The sequence below is a fragment of the Monopterus albus genome, unplaced genomic scaffold (assembly GCF_001952655.1).
Source record: "Monopterus albus unplaced genomic scaffold, M_albus_1.0 scaffold58.1, whole genome shotgun sequence".
Taxonomy (NCBI): Eukaryota; Metazoa; Chordata; class Actinopteri; order Synbranchiformes; family Synbranchidae; genus Monopterus; species Monopterus albus.
Genome location: NW_018127938.1, coordinates 319,370 through 339,680, shown reverse-complemented (window position 1 = coordinate 339,680; position 20,311 = coordinate 319,370). Strand labels below are relative to the sequence as shown.

General features: G+C 40.3%; 1 protein-coding gene across 8 annotated transcripts in view; it reads right to left on the bottom strand.

Annotated features, from left to right (window-relative positions):
- LOC109961775 (ephrin type-B receptor 1-like) overlaps positions 1 to 20,311 on the bottom strand; it is a 77,782-nt gene that overhangs the window by 47,417 nt on the left and 10,054 nt on the right. For 6 of the 8 annotated variants that reach the window (XR_002275171.1, XR_002275172.1, XM_020602899.1 and 3 more), the window contains one exon: positions 157 to 221. Coding sequence is in view for 6 of the 8 variants with exons in the window: in XM_020602896.1 (XP_020458552.1) it covers positions 157 to 221 (65 nt within the window). In the remaining 2 variants the exon portion in view is untranslated. Of the gene's footprint in view, positions 1 to 156; positions 222 to 533; positions 558 to 18,304; positions 18,345 to 20,311 lie in introns of those variants that run through there. The other 2 variants (XM_020602898.1, XM_020602901.1) reach the window with 2 other exon arrangements.

Here is a 20,311-nt window from a genome sequence, read left to right as displayed (position 1 = left end):
CTGCATCAGTAGCGGTTAATTGGTGTCACCTTGACACTGTAATTAAGATTTTGACAGACTTGTTAATGGAGCATTGTAAAGTGTACTTTCCCTAGAGGTACACACACACATACAGTACACCCCCCCACACAATACACCTTTACACATTGGTCTTACTCCATTGGCAGGGAACGAAATCCAGCCAAGCTCAGCTGTCGCCGTCCTTGTATCCATCACTGTCTCTGTCAGACATAAAGAGAGACAGACAGAGAGGCAGAGGTGAAAAAAGGAGCTGCAGGAAAAGGACAGGTATGAGTGTGATTAATAGTCAGCTTTAATACTGCATAGTGATGCGTGTCAGTCATCTTCATAAAATCCCACTTCACACCTGCTCTGCAAGGCCTCCCCCTTTCTTCATTCCCCATCTTATGATAAAATAAACAAGGCCTATGGTTCTGCTAAAGCAACACAATACAAACAAAAGCAACAATGAAATGGCATTATGATATAGAAGGTAGTTAACCCAGTTAGAACGACAATCACTGTTTATTTACCTCTTTCCTTGGCATAACACACCATTCTCTGTTACCTGTAAACATATGGTCATATCACATACTGAATAAAATGGAATGAAATGGCATGTTGACATTTCTGCTGTATCCTAAAAATTGTAATAAAGTTATCTAATATGAGAAACGGCAGTGAGGGCTGCTGGCCTGAAACTAGCACTTTGTTTCTAAATATTTTAACTATTGCAAACAAAAAAAGATAACAGCTAAAAAGTTAAAAGCTAAAGAGGGTAAAAGGTCCCTCAAGGTGCCCCAGACAGAGTATTTCAGACCAGACTACCACCTGTTGTGTGTTACGTGTTAGGGTTAGGCTTGATTCCGTGGACATAGTCTGAAGTTCATGTGTGAAAATAGCTTAGGTCTCACAAAAGGTTCCTGCTCCCTGGGGAAAGTTCCTTTGGTGGAAATGTGGCTATTTCACTGTAAGAAAACACTTAATTTTTTTATTGATCCCAGTTTGTTAAAGGTGAAATGTTGCTACTGTATGTGAAAAGCACCAAGACCTATTTTCAGCATCTTTCTGCCTGATATGTGCAAAGTTCTTGGAGGTTGGGGAACTGGAAAATAAGACAAACTGTATTTAATAAGGGGAAAAATTAATTACATGATTGCATGTCCATTCATATTAATGTGCACATACTGTACTTCAGCGAGTGGATGGAAAACCACCTGCTGTCAGAAATTTACGATGGCAGAACCGAGGAGAACTACTGCTCCCAGTATTAGTGCAGGCAATGAACCATTAAAATACTACACTGAGTAAATTAGAAACTGCTCAGTATTTCTTTTAGCAGTCAGAAGGAGGGACAAATTCAAGCCAAAAGACTGTCTGAACCACACCAAGGGCTAAAAATATTTTCCCTTTGTCATTTACTCACTAAACTGAAACATCAACTCCTGTGTACTGCCGTGTTATTTGTGGGTGAACTAAACTGCTCTATGACACAACGCAGCGAGCAGACATGCTGAAACCCTCAAGCCGACACAAGTTAGCAAACTGACAACGCAGAGCTCGCTGTAATAAAACATAGTGGGAAGGTTTAGTGACATCACACCATGAGACAGCTGCAGGCAAACAACCCCCCCTTGATTCTTGACATGCTCTCCTTCGCTTCCACTCTTTCATTCTGTCACCCTGCCTCTCATTATCAGCTCTCCTCCTCCTCACACCCTCCCCACCTCCATCCTTTCTTTCACTCTACCTCCCTCTCTTTTACCCTTCCCTCTACCTTTGGTGCTTTTTTGTCAGCGCCCTAGCTTAATTACAACAAAACCCAGTTTTTAGTTCTTCCTTCGAAGTGAAGGTCATTTGGGAAAATGACATTATTGTGACAAAAATGTTAAGTATCTAAATCTTGAGCGGAAGCTTGACAATTGTCACTCTCTCATTTGTAGCTCCAGTGCGATTTTCAATAAAATGATTAAAACATACATCTGCAGTAGAATATAGACCCAGTTTATTTCTACCTTGCACATTTTGCCTGTTTGGACATCTTTTAGGTCTGGGTAAAAACAACAAAATATAGACAACTCCACAGTGTTGACAAGAGAGATGTTGGTATAGCTTATGCCTTCTTACACACTATAGCTTCCTTCCAGCAAAGTCTTGCAAGACGGGCTTTGCTTAAAGAATACAACAGTGGCTGTGCACCATCACATCCCATCATATTTTTTGCTTCAAAACTAGGGTGCAGCTTTAGCACCAAATATACAAACTCAGCTGGTAATATGTTTATTGAAAATTGATTGTGTCATATATCCAAGAACTCTTGGAAGACCCCTGTGATTCATCATTTCATGTTATTACAGCCCAGTCACAGCTTTAGCTTTATGACCATGTGCTGGTGATTAATGACTGTAAACATTACAAAGACAACTATGTCTTATTTTATATATACAATAAAAATTTATATGAAATACCTGATCAGCTTTTGCTCTTCATTAGCAATGCAACTGTTATTTGTAACAGTTTATTTGCTGATTGTTTTCTCCATTAATTGATCACTAGAATCTGCAAAAATTTGGCAGTTTTGGCTGAAAAACTACTGAAACAAGACAGTTTATTAAAATATTTTCAACCAACTAAACCATTAACTGCTTCAGTTCTGCTCCTCACAGTTTTGTATCTGGTCCACAAGTACGAACCCAACCGAACCGTACTAGTCAAAGTAGCTTTCTGGAGTAAAAGGGAAGAAGTCTGAGCAGAACAACACCAGTCATTTAGCTGATGGTCTCTGCTGGGCTTATTAGAGTGTATCTACTCATCAGTCTAATTAACAGCACACACCTCTCTGTGCATAATAGGGTACACTCTCCGATCAGCCTAATTACCTTTGACATATTGGAGGCTGTGATCACAGTGTGCCCTCCTCCCCCGCAGCGGTGCACCAAGGCTACACCACTGAATGGAATCAAAGCCATTTTATTGCAGGAAACAGCAGGTAAATCTTTGCAATATTGTAGCAGTCACAGAGGCTGCTAAATGGTTGTTGTGGTCCATGAGGGAGAAATAAAAGTATTTTCATCACAGATGCTGAATTAGAAGTATTTTTACCGTTACGCTACCACCTTCGCTTCCTCTTTGTGCCTGTGTGAGACATACAGTGGTCAAATGGCATGTGAGGTAGGTTCATCTAACACTAATTAGCCTATTGTGTTCTTATCAGATTAGTCTACTGTTCAAAGGCTGCAAATTAGTACTGAATTAGATCCCTGAATGTGTATGTGTACTGTATATACTGTCTGTGCATATGCTTCTGAGAGAATGAAAGCATGCCTCATACATCACTCATGTTTAAAAGAGCATGCAACAAAACAAAAAAAAAAAAAGAACATGCACATACACACAAATAAATGCTAGAAGCCCTCCTGGAGTGACAGACGTCATACCACCTGCAGAGACAGTCGTTGACCAATCAGGTGGTGAAGTGAAATGACACAGCGTCACAGGACAACTCAGTCAAGAACCACGCATGAGACGCAGATGTGTACTTGCATAAATCAAATACAAGTTAGCTATATGAATACATGTGCACACAAACTGTCTCTCACTCACACACACGCACACACACACACACAAACTGTAGGACCCACAGAGAGCAGTGCTTCTTTTAGTCCAAACGATTACACAGACAGTTACGAGGCAGGGCACAGAAAATCAAAAAAAAAAAAAAAGACTCAAATTTGGCCCAACATTTACTTGCCCACAGGAAACGATGTGATTAAATTTAAACACTTAATGACTTGGATAAGAAAACGTTAATGAAAGCAATAACAGTATATCTTAAGTGACTGATGGAGCAAGTATTTAGGTCCTTTACCTAAGTGAAAGTTGCAATACCATGATCTAAAAGTTGTCCATTACAAGTAAAAGTCCTGCATTCAAAATGGCAATTGAGTAAAGACTACAGACACACTGCCTCCTTTCAGAGGGTTATTATATATCATATTATTAGATTAAAACCTCCAATTAATCCAAAATGCTGCAGCCAGAGTACTGACAGGATCTAGCAAGATCATGTCTCTCCCATATTAGCTTCTCTCCACTGGCTCCCTGTAAAATCCAGAATAGAATTTAAAATCCTTCTCCTAACACACAAAGCCCTTAATGACAAGGCTCCATCGTATCTTAAAGACCTCGTAGAGCCTTATCATCCTAACAGAGCACTTCGCTCTCAGAGTGCAGGTCTACTTGTGGTTCCTAGAGTCCACAGAAGCAGAATGGGAGGCAGAGCCTTTAGCTATCAAGCTCCTCTCCTATGGAACCAACTCCCAGTCTCAGTTCGGGAGGCGGACACCCTCTCTACCTTTAAGATTAGACTTAAGACGTTCCTTTTTGATAAAGCTTATAGTTAGGGCTGGATCAGGTGACCCTGAGCCTTCCCTTAGTTATGCTGCTATAGGCCTAGGCTGCTGGGGGGTTGCTTTACTTTGTAAAGTGTCTGGTGACACTTTTGTTGTGATTTGGCGCTACACAAATAAAACTGAACTGAATTGAATTAAAGTGTAAACGGCATTTTAACATGAAGCCAGCTTCAACAAATGCATATACAACAATTTTAGTGTTTTATATAACTGTAACCTGGAATTTCTGATCTCTGGATTCTTGACAAAACTAAATAATTGTCAACTTTGGAGCTCTGTAATAGACTTTTTATAAAACATATTTGATTTAAAATCTTAAAAGAAACAACTACCACTGTCTGACATTGCAAATGTTGTCAAGTAAAAAGTACAATATTCCCCTCTGACATCTAGTTCAGTAAAAGCAGAAAACAGTATCAAATTAAAACAATAAAGGACAAGTGGCCCAGCTCAAATTTGTGCTCCAAGACAGTACCGCTACATAGTTACCTCTCACCACTGTATTTACTGTTCAGTTTTATCTTCCATCATAAATATTTTCCTTTATTATCCTCTGGTGTCTCAGAACTGCTCTTATCTGCACACAGTCCCCCTTCAGCTACATTTAGGCTTATACACAGCCTGCAAAGTCTCCCCAAATAATTTCCACATTCAACATCAATCTGAAGCACTGGCTAATGGGCTGACCCTGTTGCCTTAAAACAGTCTACTCAGCAATTCAAAAACATCTTATCAGCAAAAAGAGAGACATAAGTATGCAACAACAGTCGATTTACACAAGGAGCTGCAGATGTGAACAAAATTATGATTCTGCTATAGTTGCATGAAACCATCATGGAATAAATTACAGAGTGAGTTTTCTTTTTTATTCAGAGTGGGGAAAAAAACACTTCTGCTGTTAGGTGCAGTTTAAAGATCGTACTGGGAACTGAATGGTTTATCACTCACAGCGGGATCAGGAACAGCTTCACTTCAAATTCAGCAAAATACACCTACCTACTGTAATGCACAAGGTATAACAGATACATGTTGTACTACTTGCTGTTGTTGGTCTGTTTAAAGCTACTCTGCCTAATTGTTCAGCTTAGAGGGTCTACATATAACCCTTTTTAGCCATTTCGTGCCACAGACATATTTCCAATGTCAGAGTCTTGCTACAGTCGCGTCTCACCATCTCAGTTGTTTGGTGTAAGGTGGTGATCTGAGCTGGTTCAAGTCTTTTTCTCTTCTTGGCATTCCAATAAAATCAAACATGTTTAATAATATCCAAGCAAAACCCTGCACACACAAGTGCAATTGTAGCCAAATCCGGGAGTGTATAGGAATAATGACCCTGCAAGATCCCCAGTCATTGCAAAATCAGTCTGACTAAACACTGTGACTAAAGACACATTGTCTTTAGATGTGAGAGAGTGTCAGACTTTAGTCTTTTAAAGTCTTATCACAGTCTTCTAGAGTAAGTCCAGCTTCAGATGCTAACACATCTAGAATGAAGGACGTCACATCTGAAATTTGAATCCTGGCTTTGGCTACTTTCAACACTCTCCATCTCAACAAGTCAAACTGACGTTAACCCTGGTTTTTGCTTTTTGTCCCTTTGTGCAAAAGAGTGGGACCTCTTTGTTCTGGCAGCCAGTGTTTTGGTCTCTATGGCATACTGTTTGCTATGACTAGTACATACAGGACTTCAGTGTCTTATTCTCTGCTAACTTCCCCTGCTAGCATGGCCTCGGGTATTAATTTCCTTCTTAATTTCTCCTGCTGTGTGCTGCACAAAATAAATTAGACACATGGGGTTCTTGGTCCTAGCTAATCTTGGTTTATTAGCTTTCACACACTGCAGGAACTTACATGCATAGGCACCAGTTCTGGGAAGGGCCACTCCACAGTTTGACAGACAGTGTTTAGCTGAAGCAAAACAAAATACCAAGCTATTAGTTGAACGTGTGGGCTTATTAAAAGGTGGTTCAAAATTATACACTTAGCCCAAAGTGCTCAACATCAATAGTAATCCTATTTCCAGTTAAATTTCATTGTTATTCATCACTTTCATTAACTTGAAAACCTGTGATAAATCTTACAGCTTCCTGGGCTCCAGTTGCATTTCACTTTTTCATCGTGTGTGTTTTTATCAGAAGCATAGCATCAATGACGAAATATCACTGTGTCAAGGTTCCACTTGAGATTGCTGAATTGCTCTTTGTGGATTTTAACTGTGTTAAGCCTCAAAGTATTTTTGGTTTCTGCTACTGGTAACTCCACTAACTTATGGCAAAGCAAGGCAAGTTTATTTATATTGCACATTTTTATGCGCAAAGGCAATTCAAAGTGTATAAAATACAATGCAATGGAGAATTTGAAACATCAGTGTCTATACTGTCAGCTAAACAGTCGTATTTATGCATTCTAAATCCCTTTGGTAAAAGAGTCCATTCAAGATCCTCCATCTCTGCTCAAATAGAGACTATGGCACACAGATCATTTTGAAAAGAGAAGTTCAGGTGGACATGATGCAATACATCAAGTTGTTAGACAACAATGTTGTAGTAAAATAAGCAAAAATGGATTTGAAGAAAGTCCTGCTGTGCTGTTTAGCCTACATGTTGTATGATGAAAGAAAGTGGCTATGTAATATGCTGTTGTTATTATGAGTCAGTGAGGGGGGAGCTGTGTTCTTAAATCACATTGTAATAAATTCAACCAACTATGAGAAAACTAAACTCATTTGAAATGATTAAAGTAAAGCTGCACTAGTCAATATGTTTATATTAAAAATGGGCCAAAAAGGTATGTGTAATGTGAAAATCCCCTCTGCAAGCTGATCGTTTTGGTTTTACTGCCCACAATTTTACTGTTCTGGTTCATTTTCATTGGCATCGTTTCCATATGGCATCTATTTCAGCAATAAATAAAATAAAATCATACAGCGCAAAACCACTGAAAGACACATTATGGCAACCAGCTGGTGAAGATAATGGAAACCACAACAGAAAATTGAACTTAATACCAAAGTTATGTTGGTTACTGTGGTAAGTTGACTCTGAGCGGCCAGGCATGTAGGAGACAGACTCGAACAAGACATCAGTTTTTCTCAAATCAGTCATTTATTTTAAACAAGTGCCAGCAAAGTACGCATGCCAAACAAAATCACTAAACAAACTAAATGGTTTAACTTCACATAACTGAAAAAAACTCAACTCAAAATAACTCAACGCAACTTACAGGCACGTGCACACCACTACACTTAGACTACCATGCTACCAGCTGCTCCACCTCAGCTGATTAAGTAGCTCCTGGTACCAATCAACCCTATGACATCCTTAATGACATCAGAGAGCATACAAAATAAGGAAGTGATGAACCTAGTAAATACAAACATTTAACACACAGGTTAAGGCATTAGAAAACATACATGACTTAGCCTATGGACAAGTGGAGTGTTCTCACCCACTTTGTCACAGTTACGTGGACAGAAAAGACATGAAATGAATGCTAATGTTATTATATCAGGATGAATCCCTTGAGATGAATTGACCTGTTTACAGCCTGCCATCCTCGGGAGGCGAAAAAACAGATGTACCAAAATCGGCACAAACCCAGAGGACCAGCAGCTAGCAAGAACAAAAGATTCCCAAACAACAGGTAAACAGATAAAGGAACTGCAGAAAGAGGGAAACACACAGTAGACATTTTGAGGCCAAGTGTGCCCACAAAGCAGTGTGGTCTCAGCAACAGATCCTTAAAATCCGACATTAGCACAAGTGTAACCAAACCCTAGAGGTTTCAGGTTGTGTTCTCGCATCGCTGACACGTTATAGCTGCTGTGAATGGAAGCTGAGAGAGGAACAAGGCCGCCGCGTTAAAAAGAACAACCAAGCTGTCACACATGAGCACTTATCTGTGTCACAGTGTCTCATTGATCAAACATCACACAAAGGACATGAACACAAACTCAGACTTTCTGGTTGGTCTCTGTTTCTTTACGCCTCTCCCTCTCTCTGATTTCAACTCTCGCCTCTCATTTTTCCCTCCTCACCTACTGCTAACAGCTTTGACCTAGAAAATTTGTAGTGTCATGATTTCACTTGACGAAAAAAATGTTTGTCACTAGAGAAACCCTCCATCTCAGCTTTTCAAAAACTGAAAAAGGCCTGTTAAGTCTCTCTGGACTATTTCACAATTTACAGATTTTCTTCAGTTGTATAGGTTTTTTTGGGTGGGGGAGGGGGGTCAATGTTGAGACATGCTGGTATAGTTTTTAAGAATAGCATGGTTGGATGACTTATATGTTGGACAAGTCAATACAACACAGTAAAACAGGGCAGACCTGCCAACATAGTACATCATTTTTAAAGAAGCAGGGCAGGTCTGTGGCTTTAAAACACAGAGGATGTATTGTGGTTCTCTAGAATATGATTGGTTGTCACCGCAGAGGCTTGTCGCTATAAATATAACTGCAACATATTGAGTTTTTAGACAACAGGGTGTGCTAGTCACTGTAAAATAAATAAATAACTTATTGTGTTTTAGAAAGAAGGAGCAGCAGAACAATAAAAAGAGAGCATATTGGGTTTTTATTTTTAGCCATGAGCCCAGATGAAGCCAGTCTTTTCCCTGTGGATGAAAACTTAACATGAAACTGCCACTACCACAAAATGAAACACACACACACACACACACACACACACTAACGCTCGCTCAGACACACAAGCGCTGTGTGAAGCATCCAGTCTGTCACTGTGGCAGAATCCTTTGTGCCTAACACAAGGGGAGCAGGTCTCAAAATGACATGCTGTTTTTTAAAGGAGAGCGCAGACGCCGTCATCCCATGATAAATCATTTGTTAAGTGATGTTCAATGCGTTGATAGGGCGAGTAATTCAGAGGGCTACATGAGTGAGCACGGGTGAGGATGATATAGCTTCTGTAGGCACACGAAGTTTGTGTGTTCACTGTGGAACTTGGTGAATGAGATGAGGAACGCCTTTTCCTCCTTTGTTAAATGGGATGTTAACCGATCACATCTTAATCCAGGGATAAATATATGACAGGGCTTGAGGAGGATGATACTATCTATATTTGTCTAGCTTGCATGATTACTGGTGCCTTCAATGTGCATTGTGCAATGTGACATTAAGTATAACGCTACTGTAAAAGACTGTTAGCTTGGTTTGGCATAAAGACTGGAAGTTGTGGTTTTACAGGAGGCTGGCTACTCTAAAATTCAGGCAGGCTTCTGTTTTATTGTTAGTTTTAACTGTCATGAAACTCACTTATCTACATGAAAAAACCCAGTAGTGCTCTAAGAGTACTGAGAGCTTTCCAGTGTTTTCACTGAACGTCTCAGAGCTGCCAGTCAGAAATGAAAGATGAATGGGACACAGAACTGCAGGCTACACACTGAAGCATTACAGCTCCAAACACTTAATCTCCAAGCCCCAACATCAAAGCCTCAGTCCCCCACATTTTTCATCAAACCAATATTATGTACATATACTTCCCCTTTATGCTTCTTTAGCATTTTGACATGTAAACTGACTATAATTTAGAAACCGGAGGGAGTCCATCAGAGGGGGACGTCAAACTCATTTTGGATGACTTGCGATCAGAAAAAGCCCGATGGAAATTGACTCGGAAGCTGAATAGAGCTCATCTGAAAGGAAATGGGCCACAGTGTATTGTGTGTCTAAGTACATCTACATTGCATCTCAAACGATGACAAGCTCATCCTATTCACAGAGAATACACCCACAGCAGCATTACTGCTTCTTAAGTTTATATAAGCGCACTGAGAAGGCGATGTGGGGACTGAGAAGTACTGAAAAATACACATCTGCAGCATATTGAAGACTGCTGTACACCAACATTTTCAGTCAAGCCTACAATTATACATCTTTGTATGAAGAAACAGATCAGTGAAATTGTTCTGAATGTGGCCAAGATCTTCAAATGATCTTTTTTTCCTTAGCAAACAGATTCAGCTAAATAATCAATGAAAAAAACACTACAGCTGCAACCACTGATTATTTCCATTAGAAAAAAAATGGTTGATTACTTTGCCAATTAGTCACTAGAGTCAAATTTCTTTGGGGAAAAAAAAAACAAAAAACAAGTCAAAGTCCCAACAGTAAATGGTAAATCTATATAGCACCTTTCTACACACTGAAGCCCATTCAAAACACTTTACATAACTTCCCATTTACCCAATCACACACACACACAAACTAACGGGCTTGGGGCTGAGTTCCACATACAGGACGGGGAGGCTCTGTTGGTTCTGGTCATTCCGTGGAACAACAAAAACAAAGCAATTGCCAGCCTTCTTCTTTGAGAACCGAAGTTTTCCAGGAGAAATAATAGGACTTTAAATACATTGGAATTATATGTATGTATGTGTATATGTATGTATGTATGTATGTATGTATGTATATATATGATTTTGCACAGCGATATCAAAACAGTCCCTGTCAAGATTAACTTCTATTCACCAGATATGTAGACAGCAGAATGAAATGCAGCCTGTGTTGCACCATATGGTCCGGTACTTTTTTGCCAGAGGACAAACAGACCATGCCAAAGGTGTGTAACTGTCGCTGACTGATAAAGTGAATTGTATGTGAATGTACAGTACATGTATAATTTGCAGTACTTTCAGATTTTATACCAACCAGCCTGACTTGACAACCCAATCAATAGTTCCACAAAAACAAAGCTTACTACCAAGTCATTTTCATGGTAGTGTAAAGATGGTATATGGAACACTAATTAAAATCCAGAAGACTCCAGATCTGAGTTTTATTTTGCCAGTGGAGTTTCCTTGCTTGGCATAAAAGAGGTTGTCTAATCATCTCATTTGTATTCTATTAAGGCAGACCATTAGTCACAGATCTGTTTATCACATGTCGGCATGTGTGTCTGCTTGTCTCCCCGGAGACAGCTAGAGAAAGACAGAAATGAACAAAAAGAGAGAGAGAGAACCACCAGCTGACCACATACCACCATGCCTCTACTGTTGTCCCCTGACAGCTTCACTCTGTCAGCGGGTAAATCTGGTGACAGATGTTCTCCTGAAACCAGCCTGGAAGACATTCACCGTCTCAGCAAGGCACCTTGCACTCACTAAGAATGTGCAACATGGCCATGAGACACATGCTCGCACAGTGTGAAGCTTGGTCATGTCAACGTAGAGCCCCGCGCTACCAGAGCGACTGTACACCACAATGGGAAAGTGTCCTCATTAGAAATATATACTACAGAATAAAATAATTAAATATTTAATATTTGTGGATAAAGTTTACTATTATCAGAAACTTTACCTTTAAACAACAAAAGTCACAAGGAAACAATGGAATACATATTTTTGATTGCTGCGTAGTGTAAAGTGCTTTAACACGCACTAGTCTGGACTACTTGTTATTTAATTAAATGCTGAGAGGCCACTTTTACACATTTTGGAGAGGTGCTATGAAATCAAGTGCCAGCACAAAACAGACATGAAAGACTCTTCAGAATCCATTTCTCTGTTCAGAAACCAATCATACTGCGATGAGAAGTGTAACTGAAGTAGCCGAGTTCACTGAAAGGTCACCTGTACCGCTACAGCTATTTTCTGAGTCAGTGAGGACGATTATGTAAAATCTGACTGCAAGCTACATTAAGGTAAACCAAGCATACCTAAAGAATTTCAGCTATGTGAAAGATACGTTTGGCCTTGGGTGCAGAGGTTTAAGTTAGAAACCTGAAGTAATGCACCTTTAAACACAAAATAGAGAGTGACAGAAGTTTGATATCTTCATGAGTTGTCTGTTTTTCCCTTTCTGGTTTTAATTCACACATCATCTGTACCTTGAAGACGCTGCGTCTGTGTGCTGTGGTGTGCTGTTGGAGGTCAAGTGTCGGTGCCCAGTCAGTCGCACTGCTTTGCTCGAGTGCGTTTATACACATACACAGCTTGACCTGCTGTCACAGAGACATGCCCATGCCTTGTCAAGCATCAGCCTGAAGGACTGCATCACAACTGCTGCATCCAACTCTTTTCCTGTGGGAACCTTTACTTCCCTCCCTCCCAGTGCTGTCTTTTACTTTCTGTGGGTCTTGAAGTACAGTTTGTCAGTGTTCAAGTACAAAGTGGGTTACAACCTGACTGTTACTTTTTGCTGTTGCCTTTCAATAGATACAGTACACTCAGATAAGCAGTGTACAGAAGCTGGAAAAATCCTGGCCACAAAATGATCAAATCATATTTTTCAGTCAGTTTTTACTGTAACAAAATGCACAGTTGAAATGGTTTACAGCTTGGTTATTACCCTCTACTTCAGCAATATAAAAGCAATTCCTACAGGGTTGCCACAGAGTATACAGGGATTTTTATACAGGATATAAAACATAACGTACATCTGATGACAGGTTCTGTGTAAAATTGTGAATTCCAAAATTGGAGCAAGTAGAGGGCGACACGCTGTGCTCACCCTTCTTCATGTGAACCTGTATGAAGCTCCTACACTAAAGAAAAATTGATACCGTGGATCTGAGATCATCATCAGCATTCCCAAGTCAATATGCGTGTGCTGGTACAATACAGGGATTATACAGTAGATGCTCCCTTAGGTGCCCCTGTTGGCAGTAAGGGTTCAATCTTGGAATGAACAAGATATCAATTTATGCAAAAATTATTTCTGCACTGTTCATCTGGTAGCCAAGTAAGAAACTTTCCTGGCAAGAAAAAAAAAAAAAAAAAAGCAGCACGCTATTCATTTGAGTATTCTCTTGGGCAAAACCATACGTATGTACACCAAAGAGGTTGGTGTTCCACATTTCATACAGAGGATCGAACAGACTGTACATCAGTGTGTGTGTGTGTGTGTGCTTTAGATTATGCAGCAGGGGTTCCGGCCAAGACCCAAATAAAAAATTCATTTTCTCATTCTGAGCTGAAAAAAGGCGTTACAGCTCAGAAGAGACCAGGTGGACCTGGGGCCTCAAGCACACAGTGCGTTTGCAGTGTGAATAGTGAATCTGGCTCATGACCAACAAAGTGGTGCATGCCAATCCCCGCAGCTCCCGTTTTTCCTCTCTTGCTTTAGATGATGCAAGACAAATCCTCAATGAATAATAATACTAACTCATAAGAAGTTTGGTACAGGTTAAAACAGAAGGATCACAACTGCAGAAAGAGGTGACTATCGTATATCCTTACATACTGTACAATTTCACAGATTTAACACTTCAATACAACAGCAGTCACAAATTGCCAGGCTGGATAGCAGGCCTGCTAACAGCAATTCAAATACCGGCTCTTGGCTCCATATATCAAATTTCAGGAGTATAAGCATCAAGTTCACCGGGTCTTTCTTTATTCTTGCTTTAACTCATTTTTGTCCTCTTCCATCCCTACTTTAGTCTCCCCATCTCTCAGGAAATTTGATATCATAACGTCACACAGAGTAACACTGTCAAAAGTAAAATCAGCCCCTTCACTCTCCTGCCCGTCTGCTCTGCCCAGGATTTGCTTTGCCCCTATTCTGTACTAAGGAAATGTAGTAAGGAGTGTAAGAGGAAAATGTGTAACCACAAAAAAAAAACAAACACTGATCTGTGGGGTCATCATACTTTATATGCACAGTTCAAATGTGACATTTTGCCAGACAAAAGTGGAAACAAAGAGTACATGTGTTTCACGTGAACAGTAATGTCCTTTTCCTGCAGTGAGTTTCTGTCTGTTCTCCTCACCGCCAACACCACATGGCTGTAAAAGGTGTGGGTGAAACCGAGCAAGAGTGAAATCAGTTACAACTACAAAAAGAGCACAGATACCTAGTCAATCTACCATTACTGGACAAAGTTTAAATTGAAGTAGAAACATATGATTGTGTGGGTGGGAATTAAACTGATTTCAACAGATAAAAGAAATGCTTTCCCTGATTTCAGAAACAGATTTTATTTAAAAGTCAGATCATTTCTCAGAGCTACATGAGGAGATGAATCAACTACTTTGACCATAAACTAATCATTTAAGCAGAAATGCCAAATATTCATTGGTTCTAAAAAGTGATTTTTTTTTGCTGCCATATAGTAAACAGAATATTCTTATTTTGGACTATTGGCTGAATAACAAATAGTTAGTTGTACCCTCAAATAAGTTTATCTATTATGCTTTTGATTCTCAGCAAATGAACGGACAATAATTTTGATTATTAGTTAATTCTTTGGGTGATGTAGGAGTTGTTAGGCTGAGCTTAGACATAGTAGGGCTGTGAGCTAAATACTAACATCTGCACACTAATGCTCACATTTATAAAGCTACTGTGAAGATTAAGTTCTTTTTAACCTAGACGTTCTTACAAGACTGAAAACAAAAACAATAAGCCATTCCAGTTTCAAATGAGAAGTTATGTCTTTTTGACTATTGGCTGGGAAAAAGAACAAAAACAATTTAAAGGCATAACCTTGGCCTCTGAGTGTGATTTCTATTTTTGATAGACTAAACAGTTAAATAATTAAAAATGTAAGATAACTGATTTTAGTTGCAGCCCCAAGTTATTTTCACATAAATCCTGTATGCACTGATGTATTTTTTTTTAAATTGCTTTCAAATCAGAACTAATTAGAATTCCTGATGTGCCTCATTTTCCTCCTCAGCTGTTACAAGGTGTGGTGAAATCACTCATGCAAGTAGTTTCACCCATTATATTTTCTCCCCCCTTTGCTTTGCTCCAACAGTGACACAGTCCTAAATATTCAGCATGACTATCTGTGAGACCATATGCCCACAGCAGGAACCCTGAAGAGGCTGGCAGAGGGCCCACTCTCAACCAGCAAATAAATAATGGCCCATTATGTTCAATCATATGCTGAGATTCAAAAGGTCTAAAGCTCGGAGCAGCAGTGTGCAGCACGCACTGTGGCAGGATAGAATAGATGAACATATTACACTGCCAGTTTACTAATAAACAATCAACGTGAGAATGTATTTCTTATAAAAAGTCGATTTCATATGCAACATTCCTTTATAGTGGTCTTTTACGACCAGCAGCTTGTGGTGGCTAACATCAGCAAACTAGCACTGTAACCGAAATGACAATCCATTCACAGCTTCATGAGTCTTTATCAGTGCTACTGTTAGAGCACGTTTCGTGTGCATGAGATAAACCTGTCCTATTAGGAGCAGCAATGATTACTCAGAATAATAATTTCCATCATTTTTGAAGTGATAATACTGAATATTTTTCAGTTCAAACTTCTCAAACTTGAGTTTTCCCTTTTCCTTGTCATTTGTGAAAGATTAAATATCTGAGTTTTAGGATAATAGTCTGACAAATCAAGCAAGTTGTGAAGAACTTTGATATTTCAGAGTTTAAATGATTGAGAAAATAATCTGCAGAGTAACTGATAAATGAAATATTTGCTGCTCTCCATCAACACTGTGCACATGAACTTTACCAATCTAAGAAATCCCTGCTTTTGAAGCAGCCTACTCAGAGCTTTATTTCAATGGAGACGCTGTGAAATACCCTCAAGAAAACTGTTCACAGCAGACACCCCTGAAGGAGATCTGAGACGAAGAATGGTCTAAAGCTCCTCCTGAACGTTGTCTGAACCACAGCTACCGCTTCTTGTTTGAGGTCATTTCAGCCAAAGGAGGTTTGACCAGTTATTAAATCCAAGGGTTCACTTACTTTCCCCCCAAATGCACTGTGAATTTTGTGTGCGTTGAATAAAGACAAAAATAGCAATTGTCTGTGTTAAGCGCACACAATTGTCCGTGACTTATGATCAGATCACATTTTATGAGCAATAATGCAGAAAGCTGGGCCGTTCCAAAGGGTTCACTTGGTTTTTCTTCACCACTGTATGTGTTTAAACTGTCCCAGTGGACTTGGGGCTGAGTAGCACAAACAGAATGATACTAGACACGTTGTTGGCTTTTGTCTTTTCTTCTGAAACTCCTTAAGAGTATAATTTGAGAGTGAACAGTTTTAGTCTTTGTACACTGAAAATACTGTTAATATAGAAAAGGACTAGCCTTATCCTTTAATGTAAAAATGATGTGTATTTTGGATGCCAGGAATGTGTGTGTAACACCCTGTTCCTGAAGTGGAATGATGGTGTTGTGCCACCATTACAGGTTTACAGAAAGTCCTACAATCTCAAGCAGTCTGTCTCCCTTTATTCCTCATTTGCATTTAAAAGGCAGTAATGCATAAGTTGATGTTGCTCATTTCCCCTTTTCCTCTCTCTCTCCGGGCTGGTTAGCAAGCGGCCCAAGGTCAAGTTTAACTAGTGAACTTTACCATAAGAAGAGAAACTGTTTTGGTTTCCCCAAAATAAAGGGCAACTGATGCCATCACTCACCTTACATGGTAAAAAAATAAATAAATAAATAAAAAGACCAGCAATACAGAGCATCTCAGGGAGCAGGCCATTGCCATCTGTCTAACACAGTGGAGTAGTGATGTGACTGAGCTGCAAATTAGTTGGACTGACAGTATAATGGACACCAGTGAAAGGAAAAGGAGAGTTTTAGGTGAAAACAAAAGGATCCTTTCGTTCGTTGTATGCCCACCAATGCTCTGTTCTCTAACGATTTCAATTACAGTTTCATATGAGGGAAACAATCTATTTAGTCTAATTTGTTATGCAAATAAGCCAAGGAGTTTGGGTGGTGAAGTGTTTCGCTGCAGCTAAAATCAATTTCTGCTCTTTTAAACATGTCAGCAGTGGCAGCTGTGGAGGAGAAACAGTGATTGTAGTTTAATGCTTGTAATGAAAGCAGGTTAGATGCCGACTGACTGTTGACATGAGCACCGGCAGTGAGGAGGTTGTATACAGCGTGGACTCTCGCTTGTGCTGTACACAGATGTGTACATAACAGCATCCTTAGGGCACAGTCATTGGCACAGATTTAGGGCTTTTTCCACCAAACCTGGTGCATTCTAGCTTCACGCAGCAGTAAAACTTCAATTAACCTTTGTTTGTGTAAGGTATCAACTATTTTAAAGAGCAACAGAAAAAAAAATAAACCACACTCTCAGAGCCTGAAGCGTGTTCTCAGCTCATCTCCAACTGCCCCCACAAATATTAAAACAAAAACCTCTATAAAGGTTGAGTCCAGCTGCACAGGACAAGCTGTATAGACAAAGACTCAGGCTAGATTTAATTCTCAAAATTCTGTTGGACTTGAGTTAACTTTTGGGCTTTGAAAGCAAAAAATTCTTGACTGACATTTGAAAAAAAAAAAAAAAAACCTTTTCATTGCAAAAGGAAATGTCTGACCTTTATTATAAAATGGACTTTTGTTTTCAGGTCATGGAATTGCCTCTCTTAAACTAAGCTATACACACACACACAAATAACTATTTCCAAGGTCAGTAATCAATCTTAAACCTCATCACAACATTGAGAGACAACGTTCACCCTAAAAGGACATGGCCCAGAAGCCTTAAACATGTTATGGTTTAGTCCCCCTCACCAGGAGGGTGAGGGAGAACTGGGGTTGGACTCAAGATGGCTGACCCAGGTGCTAGTACAAAAAAAGGAGGTTTAATGGAATGAAAACAACAAAGTGACAACATAACAGGGTCCATAATACATACAACCAGGGAAGGGCTGTGATGACTAAGGAGATCAGGATGAACAGGTAAACACACAAACTAACGGCAGGAACTAGGATAGCAGGAGGATGAGAACGGACAGGTGAACAAAAAGAACCAACGTAAACAATGCAATCCACAGCACAGGGACTGTCAGCGTGGAAGACAAAGCACGTATTTCAGTATTGCTAACCGCATAATTAGCGTGATAAGGTCAAGCCAAAACGCACTGAGACTGTCAGCGTAGCATCTTACACACGTCAAAAAAAAAATGCGGGTCAAACACAACCTTTGTATAACTTACTTTAAGTATAGTACGTTGCACGTCGCAATGCTCCGGACACATGGTGGCGTTAAACTAAGCTATACACACACACACAAACAAATCACCGGAATACGCCTCAGGTGTGCGCACCGACCCACGAGTCACTAATTACCCGATGCGACACAGCTGAGGCGTTGATCCCGCAAAAAGGGAGAGAGGAGAGGGAAAAAAGAAAGCGGACCTGACAAAACACCACTCTGGCAACAGCTGCCTGTACAATATAAACAACTTTCAAACACGTTCTACAGATTGCATAATCATCAAACAGGGATGTACACTGTGACCCAGCATTTGGTATAGAAACGCTGCCAAACGCATTAACAAAATGTTATTTTTCCTCGGCAAGTGACGTGACTCACCACTGATCCAGGCGACTAACGCGTCCTTTCTTAATATAAGAACAGGACTGTGGAGTTGTGTGAAAATTCACAGCCATGGTGTGAAAATTCATAGTTAAGGATATATTTTCACACTAACATAACGTATTAAGCATGCCTCGGTAAACACTGGGCATGTTTTGTTAGAAATGACTTCCTGAACCAGTGACAACTGTGATAGTACAGTCTGATAGCCTGTGGATATAGAGAAATCTAGTGTCTGATACCAGCCTGAGTGATCTGAAATTGGCTCTTGATGCCCGATTCAGTGCGGGAAATACAGCGCCAAAGCCCAGGACTGAGCAAAAGATAAATATTCCCACAGGTTTCAAGCACCTTATGGAAGAAGGAAGCCAAATTTATTCTGAAACTAATTGACTACTGTGAGGAAATAAATACTTAATACTGAAGGGAGGCCCCGAGGAACTATGGGTAGAGAAAACACTGGCATAAAAGCCTCATGACTGGTGTGAAGGATCTTCTTACTTTCCCCTGGTTCAACCATCTGTCTGATGACCTGTCACCAGATGAATATAGAAAGCACATCTTTAAAACATGAGCTGACGGAGCATGGTGCACCACAGTATGAATGTGTATGTGTGGCAGCAGCACAGTGTGTTATCTGCATATCTCTTCGTAATAAGTGTGTGATAGGTTTCCCCCAAGAGATCATTTGCTGCGTGCGTGCGTGCACACACACAAACACACACACGCTCATACTAAACCAAGTCACAAATTACAGCTTGTCATGTTAGCACTAGCATCTAAAAGTGAATCTACGGTACAACGTTTAGCCTTTGCATGCCTACAACATGACAGATGGGGCAAGGCTTGTACAGGGAAAAGGACCGAAATAGTTTGTGTAGGAACAGAAATAATATGTACAGAGTAATCACACAGCGCATGTTTTACATGAACACTGAAGGATAAAAAGCACCAATTCAGGATTTCTAAATCAGGGTCCCACTATCAGTTTTTACATGAGAGTCAAAAAGAATCAACTCCTAAACCCCGTGACACTGACACAAATCAGCAGTTCCAGTGGCACATCCCCGCTGCTGACTGGGCCTTTGTCAGACACAGGTGACTTTGCCGCCTCTCTCAAGGCTTGTTTGTGGGATATGGAGCACTTATACCCAACAATATCCGCTGGGTCAGGGTTTGCATTGACTTTCAGCACAACAGGGTCAAATGCTGGATTAATGTAGTGCGTTTCAGACTCTCCGAACAGGCCCAAATCCTGAGACAATGTAAAGGTCACCGACTAATTGCAGCATTTCCAGACTATGTAGATGACAGCAAACAGCTACAGCTGAATAACTAGGGAAATATTTTGGCCCATTTTTCTGCCATCCATCCATCCATTTTCCTCCGCTTATCCGGGACCAGGTCACGGAGGCAGCAGTCTAAGCAAAGATGCCCAGACTTCCCTCTCTCCAGACACTTCCTCCAGCTCCTCCGGGGGAATGCCGCGGCGTTCCCAGGCCAGCCGAGAGACATAGTCCCTCCAGCGTGTCCTGGGTCTTCCCCGGGGCCTCCTCCCGGTGGGACATGCCCGGAACACCTCCCTAGGAAGGCGCCCAGGAGGCATCCGAAAGAGATGCCCGAG